The sequence below is a fragment of the Hemiscyllium ocellatum genome, chromosome 6 (assembly GCF_020745735.1).
Source record: "Hemiscyllium ocellatum isolate sHemOce1 chromosome 6, sHemOce1.pat.X.cur, whole genome shotgun sequence".
Classification (NCBI taxonomy): Eukaryota; Metazoa; Chordata; class Chondrichthyes; order Orectolobiformes; family Hemiscylliidae; genus Hemiscyllium; species Hemiscyllium ocellatum.
The window spans coordinates 104,046,505-104,057,780 of NC_083406.1; the positions used below are offsets into that span (position 1 = coordinate 104,046,505).

Here is an 11,276-nt window from a genome sequence, read left to right on the forward strand (position 1 = left end):
GAAGGATTACAGAACCTCAGAGGACTGTAGAGGTAGGGAATGATTTGAAGACAAGGATAAGAAGCTAATGTAGGTAAGCAGCATAGGGATGAATGGGTGGGTGTGTGATAAAAACAAGGACTGCAGATACTGGAAACCAGAGTCTAGATTAGAGTGGTGCTGGAAAAGCACAGTAGGTCAGGCAGCATCTGAGGAGCAGGAAAATCGGAGTTTAGGCAAAAGTCCTTCGTCAGGGTGGGTGTGTGGTCAGGTAAAGATTAATCGGGTTCATTGGGAGTTAGTTTTGCATGACCCCAGTTGTACTGAAGGAGAAAGATGGAATGCCAGCAGAAGAGCATTAGAATAATCAACTTTGAGAGATGGTAAAGGCATGAATGAAGGTTTTCATAGCAGATGAGTTGAGGCCAGGCAGACACAAGCAGTGTAACTGTAATAAAGGTATTAGCAATGTATCAGCATGTTGTTTAAATTTGGCTAAGTTTGTATTGCATTAGAGTTTACTTCCTAAATAATACAACATGAAATATATGTTCACTTTTCCTTTCTTTCCCCACTAAAAGCTTGCAGCATCCTATTTCACAGCATTAACCAACAGCTGCTTGAACTTTTCCATGTCACATTTCAGAAAGACAATAGCTTTGTGCTTTAGTTTCAGGAGATCAAGGGTATCTAGAACCATCATCCCTCTGGTCAATGATCCATGCAGTTCCACACTTACCCCAGACACTGCATGTTCAGTGACAACAGACTCATCAATTGCAGCAGCCATTGCATAGGAATCACAGGACACAAATCCCTGTCCAAAGTACAACTCTTTGTTGCCTTGATCATCTTTGACATACTGAGTAGTAAGTGCAGTTATACTTTTCATGAATCGAGCTTTTTCAGTATTTTGATTTACCCACTGATGAAAAAAGTCCTGCAATTTAAAAGAAAAAGTGATAATATTTCGGCCACTGAAAGAGCATCTAGCCCAGACATCAATAATATTTTGAATAACCCCATAACCCAATGGCAGACAAGGGACTGGGGTATTCAAGCACAATGGTAGTCTTCTTCTCTACAGGTCAGCAGGTTGATTAAAAAACAAACTGTCTACTCACTTTGGACGTCTCTGAGGGCTTTTCGTTCCGCGCTGGTGCTAATTACCTGTTACAGAGTGGTGATGCTAGGATTACAAACCTGGAGCCAATCAAAGAGGCCAGCAGCTCCCTGTGACAGTACCTCCTCCCAAGTGACAGATGGAGTATTAAAAGGCTGTGGGGGTAGCTGACAAATTGTGCCCCAAATCCTGAGATTCTTGCTGCCTATTTTAAAGAACTTACCCATGGTAATCGATGACGGAGACTATATTCCCAGGTGGCAATGTGAGTGGGGCATGTAAAATGGCTGAGGACAATGGAAGCTGCTTCTGGGTCAGTAACAAAGTTAAACTCACTGCAGACTCTCACATTCCCTCGAGCTGAAAATAAAGCAGACATCGTAGATGTTGAGAACACGATAATTGACATAATGTCCCGATAATCGGCTATCTTGGAGGTTAGACCTTTACTAAGCTTCAGATGGAAAGGGTAGATGGTGGCCTTCCTGCCTGAAGATCTACTGAAACTCTTAGGAAATTGCTCAAGGCTGACTTTAGAACCACATTTTATCATTGGTGAATCAACTGCCCAGCAAATTCAGTCAAGCTTGGCTGTGGCCTACTGAGGGGGTGAAGACAGAGGTATCTCTCATCCCATACACTCTGCAACTGATCAAGGGGAGACCTTAGTGTGAAGCTATTCTCTTGCCTTTTAAATTGACCCACTCACCCACTTCGCCAAGGTCCTGGTTTATTATCCCCAATGTCCTCACACTCACCTCTCTCCAGCATTCTATTGTTAATCCCTGCTGAAGATCTCAGTGCAGTACTAGCTCTGGCCTTCTGTCCCAGTGGCGTTGACAATACTGGATAGTTTGCAGCCACTGATTTGTCAGTAGCTCTTGGGATGGGATGTCTATACTCCAAGGCTAAAGTGAAGACTGCAGATGCTGGAGATCAGAGTCAAGATTAGAGTGGTGCTGGAAAAGCACAGCAGGTCAGGTAGCATCCTGACCTCATTCCTGATGAAGGGCTTTTGCCTGAAATGTTGATTTTCCTGCTCCTCGGATGCTGCCTGACCTGCTGTGCATGTCTACACTGCAACACTATTATGTCAATGGGAGCGTATCACTGCCCCAGGAAATGTTGAATCATTGTAACATTCCATTGGGTCCCCTGAAAATGAACAACATAAAGTTCCCACCGTTTTTCAGTAGCCTCCTCCAACTGATCATCACATTCCATCCACCAACTCTCTTCCTCTCTCTCTCCTGATGCTGTCAGATCTGCTCTGTACTTCCATCATTTGCTGTTCAAGTCAGATTTCTAGCTTCCACAGTATTTTGCTTCAGTAAAGGAGACCTACCTTCCATGTTTCCTCCCATGATGTACAAAGATTTCAGTTTTGTTGGGAAAGTGGGGTCCATTTTTGCAGCCAGGGCCACATTGGTCAGGGGTCCAACAGCAACAAGACAGACCTACAAGATGATGCAATGTCTGAGGATAGTAACAGTGAGGCGTTTATTCCTTTGTACATTATAATAGTAAAAAGCTATTGCTGAATTCAAAGTAAAACCTATTGCAGTGTTCATAAATGTTTTCAGGAATATTGCATTGCATATTGGACATACAATGTTTCAATGAGAATGAGACTCTGTTTGACCTACTTAAGGTCTACAAGTAAATAAACATAAAAGTTCGGACCAGGCTACTTGGTCCCTCCAGCATGTCCCACCATTTAATATGATCATGACAAGTCTGTTTGCATTTCAAATTGCATATTCCTGTCTACCTGTGATAACCTTTGATTTTCTCACCCAACAAGAATCTACCAATCTTTCCTTTAAATGTATTCAATGGCCCTGCCTCCACTGCCATCTGAGACGGAGAAATCCAAAGTCAAACAACATAGAAATATTCTCGTCTCTTCCCTAAACGGGCATGTGTTCATTGTTAAACAGTGCTCCCTAGTGCTAGAATTGTGACAAGAGGAAATATCCTTTCTCCATTCAAGTTACCAACACTATTGAGGATCTTATATACTTCAACCAAACCACGCTTCACTCTAAACTCCAGTGGAAACAATCCCGGTCTGTCTAATTTATCCTCATCAAATAAACTGCTCAAACCAGGGATCAATCTAGTAATCTAGCCAAACCGTTACTACCTGATGCCTGGAGGAATAATGCCTATATTCCGCTTTGGGACCCTGCAACCACACAGGATCAATGTGGATCTCAACACTTCCTCATTTTCCCCCCTCCCCACATTATCCTAGTCCCAAGCCTCCAACTTCGCACCGCCCTCCAGACCTGTCCATGACTGCCACCTTTGATATATCACATTCTCCATCACCTTCATCCACCTATCGCTTTCTTAGCTACCTTCTTGCCCCGAAATCCCCCCCCCCCCACCCCAATTTATCTGTCAGCCCCAGCTCACAAGTCTCATTCCTGATGAAGGGCTTATGCCTGAAACTTCAGTTCTCCTGCTCCTTGGATGCTGCCTGACCTGCTGTGCTTTTGCAGCAATACACACTCGACACTGATCTCCAGCATCTGCAGTCCTCACTTTCTCCTAATCAATCTAGTAGAGCACCTTTGAACTATCTCAAAGATGTTCATCTCCTTCCTTAAAAAAAGGAGGCCAAAACTGCACAAGGGATTCAAGATCGCATTAATGCCCTTTGTAACAGAAGTTGAACATCCTTGCGTTCATGTTCTATTCATTTTGTAATAAAGAATAGCATCCCATTATCTTTCTTAATTACTTCCTGAATCTGCATATGAACATTTTGTGGCTCATGCAGTGGAATAACAAGATCACTCTGCAGCTCTGAATTCTGCAGTCACTTTCTATTTAAAGTAGTCCTCTGCTTTTTTATTCTTCCTTCCAAAGTAAGTACCTTCACACTTCCTACCTTATACTCAACCGGATGTTTGCATACTCACAGCCTGTGCATCTCCATCTCCATCTCCATCTCCATCTCTAACACATCCCCTTCACAACTTACTGTCCTACCCATCTTTGTCTCAGCTGAAAACATAGTTACTAATCCATCATTCTCTTTCTCCAAGTCATTGATATAAACTGCACAAAAAAGCACAGGTCCCTGCACAGACCTGTGTGACCCCACTCATCACATTGTGTTAATAAAATTGTTTTGTTACTGGAGACAACACAGATCCCTTTTGAATAGCTCACATTCCTCATTTACAAAAACACAATGAAACTTTAATTATATGTTCAAATATTGTTCCCTGTAAGTATAATCTTGACTTGTTCATGATTACAATAGTTTAGCTATAGCACAGAACATTTTATTCTTGAGAAGTTGAGCACATAACTCAATTATGTTTTACACAAAAATATCACTACTTCCAAATTATGCTTCTGCTGAGATAACCCTGTCAAGATCCTCTCTTTATTTATATAGGCCTGCCCCAATAATAAAAAACAAGTTCACTCCAGTCTCCTGCCACGTGTCCTTAAAGTATTCATAGACTTTGACTACTAAGTGTTGCTTTCCCAACTACTTTGCTATCATCAAGTTGTCTGGCACTATTCGTGTCGCCAATGACAACATCAAGATCAAAGCCAAAGACTCTATAATCTCCTCCTTAGCCTCCCAGAGAATCCTAGGATAAATTCCATCCGGCCCAGGGGGCTTATCTATTTTCACACTTTCCAGAATTGCTAACACCTCCTCCTTATGAACCTCAATCCCATCTAGTCTAATAGCCTGTACCTCAATATTCTCTTTGACAACATTGTCTTTTTCCCATGTGAATTCATTTAGCACCTCACCTATCTCCTCGGATTCTACGCACAACTTCCCAGTATTGTCCTTGACTAGCCCTAATCTTACTCTAGTCATTTTTTAATTCCTGACATACCTATAAAAAGCTTTAGGATTTTCCTTGATCCTCCCTATTAAAGACTTCCCATGTCCCCACCTGGCTCTTTTTAGCTCTCTCTTTAGATCCTTCCTGACTAACTTGTAACTCTTAAATGCCCTAACTGAGCCTTCACATCTCACCTTTACATAAGCCTCCTTCCTCCTCTTGACAAACCACGGCTCTCTTGCTTGACCACTTCCTCCCTGCCTGACAGGTACATAGATATCAAGGACACACAGTAGCTGTTCCTTGAACAAGCTGCACATTTCAATAGTGCCCATCCCCTGCAGTTTCCTTCCCCATCCTTTGCATCCTGAATCTTGCCTAATTGCATCATAATTGCCTTTACCCCAGCTAGAACTCTTGTCCTGCGGTATATACCAATCATTTTCCATCACTAAAGTAAAAAATAGAGAAGGTTCATTTGCGAAGGGACCAAAAACATTGTTAGATTTCAATGGGAATGCACAGAGGTTAAACTGAGGTGGCAGAGGAAATGTACAATCCTCCTCGCAGCCTATCTATCTGACTCTTCATGTGGCAGAGACTGCAGAACATACATTAGATTTACAGAGATGTCTCAAAAGACACGAAGCTGAAAGGAAGCAGGTCACCCTCAATCCCAAGGTACAACCCTTGAACGAGGGAAGACGACATCTCACCTGGCCAACATGCTTGTTGACTATTCTTATCATGGCATTCACTGCATGCTCAGCTTGGATGTGTTCCAGCCCTGGAGCATTCGGGTCTGGGACATCACCCAGACCATCCTTTCCATGATAAGCAGCATCATGGAGAAGTTCTCCAAGGAGAGAGGTACCTGCACCCCGGTATACAGGAATCTGTGCAAACGTGGAAACATAGTTTTCAGAAATACTGAGCATGCATCACATCAGTTCTTCAGAAAACAGAGTACATGCAAGAAAGATGATTAATAATTTTATTGAACAGCTTTCCTGAATTATTTCGTTGTTAACTGGACAGACAGTGAGTATTGTTAAAAGCTTAGGCAGTTTCTAGATTAGTCTTGTTGGCATTTACTAAGTTACAAACAGGGATAGTACAACTGACTCCAATTCTTCAAATTAGGAAATGAAGAAATCAAACACATTTCAAATTGTTGATTATTCAAAACCTGATTTAATGTTGCCCCATTTAGTATTATTTTGCTTTTAAGATTTAAAGTGTTCTAGTTTATAAAGTTTTTTTACTTCAAGCTATGGAGCCTCAAATCTATTAAACGTCTGTGGAGAGCATCATTATTTTTATCTTCCCCCATTTCCGGTTTGGAACTGTGAGTTGAAATTGAGCATTGAACTGTTTAAAGAGAAACACAGGAGACTGTTTGCTGGTGTTTGCTGTTGGAAATCAGCCTGGAACAACAAAGCAGGTTAATTAATGCTCCAAGATCACTATAGAGAGTTATAGAGACATACAGCCTGGAAACAGACCCTTTGGTCCAACCAGTCCATGCCGAACATAATCCCAAACTAAACTGGTCCCACCTGCTTACCCCGGCCCACATCCATCCAAATCTTTCCTTTTCATGTACGTAACCAAATGACTTTTAAATATTGTAATTTTACCTTCATCTACCACTTCCTCAGGAAGTTCATTCCTCACACTAATCACCCTCTGTGTTTAAAAAAAGTGCCCCCCTCCACATTGTCTTTTTAAAATCTCTCTCCTCTCATCTGACAAAATGTGCCCCCTAGTCTTGAAATCACCCACCCTGGGGAAAAGACCTTGGGGAAACTACCATTTACTCTATCTATACCCCAGTAAAGTAATGACTTTATAAACTTCTATAAGGTCACCTCTCAACTTCATACACTCCAGTGAAAAAAGTCCTAGCCTGTCCTGAGGAACCATTACAAAGATGTTGTTATGCTCAGGGACCTGCAGCAGGTAGGATGCTGAGTTGGTCAACCAAGGGAGGACTAATGATGGCCAGCCATCTGCAGAATATTAGAAAAGGAGGAAGAAAAGTGAGCTCTCTCTGACTGGGTTTTGTGCAGGAAGCAGTTTTGCTTTAGCAGCTGCTGCACTGGGCTAGGTTTTTGTTTTTGCTTTCTCTAGTTATTATTCCCCAGTTACCAACTTGGTGAAAGTTTCTTTTTTAAATCCCAGTTGTAAGAAACCAGTAAAAGTCTCCACAGGTCTCGAGAAGCTGTTTAAATTGACTGGTGACTTTGGAATTCAAGCAAGATATACACAATCACCCAAGGATTTCACAAAGGCCTGGTATTCATCACTGAGACAGTCATCCCTCGAACTGGCAACTTACAATTCTTTTATTTATAAAAAAATTGTCCCTTAATTCTGTCAATCAGAGATAGTCAGGGTTTGTTATCACAAAAGGATTGTGCTTAGATTGTAGGTAAGGGTTATATTGCCTTATTGTTTATCTGTGTTCTGCTAAAGTCATATTAAATTGATGATTTTTGTTTAAATTAAACTTGGTGTAAAGATCTATCATTTGTTAATCTGTTCAGAAACAACTGAGTGATTTTCAGAGTGGGTAATGTTTTAAATTCTCTGTACTGCCACCCCAGTTATCATGAGGCTGATTTGGTTTGGCTTGCTGTCCATGTCATAACACATACTTTACTGCACACGACTGATTGACACAAACTCTCCTGCTCCCCAACTTGTACCAAGCCAATTCCCACACCACCACCCAAGGGTTGCACCAGGAAGCTTTTATTCATCAGGCTTCAGGCTGCCACTGGAACCAAAGCATGGACCTTGTCACATATTGGCTACTGTCTGATAGCATCTTCTTACACAGATAGCAGTGCCCCTTCCAGGCGGCAGCCACTGCCTTTAGGATCTGCTCAGACAGGATTGTACTGGTCCTCTTGGGTAATGTGGGGCCTCGGCCTGTCAGCTAGGACAAGGAAGGTAGTTGGTTCAGACTGACTTTGCTTTCCAAATCAATTACTGAATAGCAGAGTGGGCTTCAGGAGCCGAATGGTCTGCTGCTGTTCCTGTTTTGTGTGTTTGTACCAAACAGAAACAATAGGGCAGCATTTTGACAGAAGTAGGATATGTCCAAGCTTTAAGTGAGTTTTGTATTCCTCACTTCTTGTTACTGAACAAAAAACAGAGTCCAATGTATAGAGATTTGTTTCTCTGCTCTTCCACACCTACCTCCATCCTATTGCAAAGTTGTAACACTCGCAGCACGTTTTTGCAAACGTTTTCAATGTTTGTGTTTCCGTGAGTACACGTTATACCCAGGATGTGTACATTAGGAGCTGCAAGAGCCATCATCATCGCTTGGGCATCATCCACCCCACAGTCAACATCTAATAGCAACAGCTTCTTTCCCATTGTACAACCTGAAATGCAGAGCTTTTGTTTGAAAAGGCATTGCTTAACAATGTAAAATTGAACAGTACTTGATGACTTATGGGTCGAAAATGGATATTTAAGCCAGTTGATAATTCAACCAATTCAACCTCCTTCAATAATTCAACCTCCACAACCTACACTCACCCCTCCCCAGCCCAGGGCACTATTATTCCCCAGACACCTAAACCATCTGAGTGGAGTAGGCCATTTGATCACGGCTGACCAGCCAACTCAGTACCCTTTTCCTGATTTCTCCCTACATCCTTTGAATGTTTTACTAACAACTATACCTACAATTTTCTTGAAAATCTTAATATTTTGGCCTCAGAATTCCTCAGGCTTACCTGGTGAAGAAAGTCTTCCTCATATCTGTCTTTAAAGATCCATCCTGTGTCCTAAGACTGTAACCACTGGCTCTGGACACCCTGATCATCAAGGACATCCTTCCTGCAACTATGCTGTCTAACCTTGTTAGAAGTTTAGAGGTTTCTATGAGATCTAAACTCCAGTTAATACAATCATAAACCAATTCAGCATCTTGCTTCCTCCCATTCCAAGGATCTGTCCGGTAAAACTCCTTCATATTCTCTCAATACCCAGAATATTCTTCCACAGATAAGGAGACCAAAACAGCACACAGGACTCCAGGTTTGGTCTTACCAATGCCATGCACATTTGAATCAAGACATCCCTGCTCCTGTACTCAAATTCTCTCATTGAGAACGCCTCGTTGAACCTTCCCATTTCAGTTTGTTGCCATTGAGATAACAATCTACCTTCCTGTTTTTGCTACCAAAGTGAATAACCTCATATGTATCCACATTTTACTGTATCTGTCATATATTTGACCACTCACCTAACCTCACCACACCAAAACTTCTTGCGTCTTCCTCACACCATACAATCCCAGTCAGCTTTGTGTCATCTGAAAATTTGACACACAGTCTCCTCTTCTAAATCATTAATATACATTATGAATAGCTAGATCCAAGTACTGCTCCCTATGATACCCCACTAGTCATTGCCTGCTACTTAGAAAAATATTTGTTTATTTCTACTGTTTCCTATCTGCCAATAATTCTTTGTCCATTTGAACACATGACTGCCAATCCCATGCGCTTTAATTTTGCATGCCATTCTCTTAGATGGGACCTTTTCAGAAAACCTTCTGAAACCTTCTGAAAATCCAAGTAAACCACATCCATTGGCTCCCCTTTGTCTACTCTACCATTACATCCTCACAATATTCCAGCAAATCTGTCAAGCATGGCTTCCCCTTCATAAATCCATCTATCTGATCTTATTACTATTTTACAAGTGCTCTGCTGTTACATTTATAATGGACTCTAGCATTTTTCCCACAACTCGGCTGGAATTCACTCATTCAACTCGGTAATTTGCTGCTTTCCCTCTTCCTTCCAAGACTAGCCCAGCAGGTGAGGTGAGTCATGGCTGGAGTCTGGAGCCTGGAGCAGGAACAGACCAAGTCCCGGCTGGGTCGGATTGTGGTCAGAACCTGGAGCGAGAGCAGAGTGAGCCCAGGCCGAATTGTCGTCAGAATCTGGAGCGGGAGCAGAGTGAGCATGGGTTGGATTGTGGCCGGAACCTGGAGCAAGAGCAGAGCGAATGAGGGCTGAGCTGTAAGAGGAGTTGCGGGCTAGAGCTGGAGCAGGAGCAGAGCAAGCCCAGGCCAGCCGGGGGGATGAGTCCTGGAGGCGAGTCCTGGACAGAGAGAGCAGCAAGACCTTGTGTTCTGAAGCTTGGTGACCACAGACCCAGTAAAAAAGGACTATAACTTGAATATTTTAAATATACGTTTTATTCTCATTTGGACTTTTTATTCCCATGTCAGTCTACTCTATTTTTGCACTATTTCAATTCTATAACAACATTTAAAGTATCTGTACCTAGGTACCCTGTACCAAAGATGGTGCCAAGGAATGACAACACAAACCTTTCATTCAAGTGCACATGACAATAAAATTTATTCTAATGCTAATCCTTCACATACTTACAGAAGCTTTTACTATCCGTTTGGAAAATGCCAGTTGGACGCTCCACAGACCAGGCTCCGGAACCTTGCACTCACTCAACAGCTGCGTTTGTTTGCAGAGCTGCACTGAAAGCACCCGAATTTATAGCTGCTCCGTTTCTCTGGAACCGTTTAAGTCCCGTCAGTTTACACTGCTTATTCAGCTTACACAATAGAGGGTGTGGTCACACTGCCTAAAGCTAATCTTTCAATTATCCCTTACCTTTGATAATCTGCATAATCTTTAACAGACTTTGCATGTAAATTTTAAAACTTGGAAAACATAGGATGATTTCCTGGTGGTGGTTAAAAGAAAAGAAATGCACGTGATTTGATGAAGATTAAAAAGGTTCACTAATGTGTAATACCACTTCTCAATATATAAAAAATAACTTTAATCAACAGAAGAAAAATCAGAAGTCACATGATACCAGGTTATGGTCCACAGGTTTATTTGAAATCATAAGCTTTCGGAACGTTGCTCCCTCATTTTGTCAGAAAGCAGAGGTCAATACCCCTCTGATAATTAAAACCAAAACACCCACAGAATCTCCCTTCACCTCTTAATCTGATGATAGAAGTTGAAAAGTGGTACTACCGCTTACCACCCCCCTCCCCCCGGTCCCCCCCCCCGTTATAAAGGAATGGTTAAATGAAATGGCATTCTTTCACTCACTCTATAATTAACAAATAGCAATTTATTATCTAACTCCCAACAGTGAGCAAATTAACACAATTACCAACACACCAAATAATCCCTCTCTAACTAACTACAATACCTACAGTCAGCTCTGATATAACATATGTTTCGTCAAGGTGAATTGGCTTTAACACGATTGAAGAATTTAGACTGTTATTTGTAGAATGTGAACTTTCCTTACCCATATTGGCTGTAATGCAGTTCCAG

General features: G+C 41.9%; 1 protein-coding gene across 1 annotated transcript; it reads right to left on the bottom strand.

The window, feature by feature from the left end:
* Positions 1–414: 414 nt before the first annotated feature.
* LOC132816850 (nucleoside hydrolase-like) lies at positions 415–8,316 on the bottom strand. The gene is made up of 5 exons (XM_060826830.1): positions 8,134–8,316; positions 5,643–5,822; positions 2,448–2,559; positions 1,326–1,462; positions 415–919 (listed from the first exon to the last, which is right to left on the bottom strand). Exons 1-5 carry the CDS (start codon positions 8,314–8,316, stop codon positions 572–574), a joined length of 960 nt encoding a protein of 319 aa, XP_060682813.1. The 3' UTR covers positions 415–571.
* Between the last annotated feature and the right edge of the window lie 2,960 nt (positions 8,317–11,276).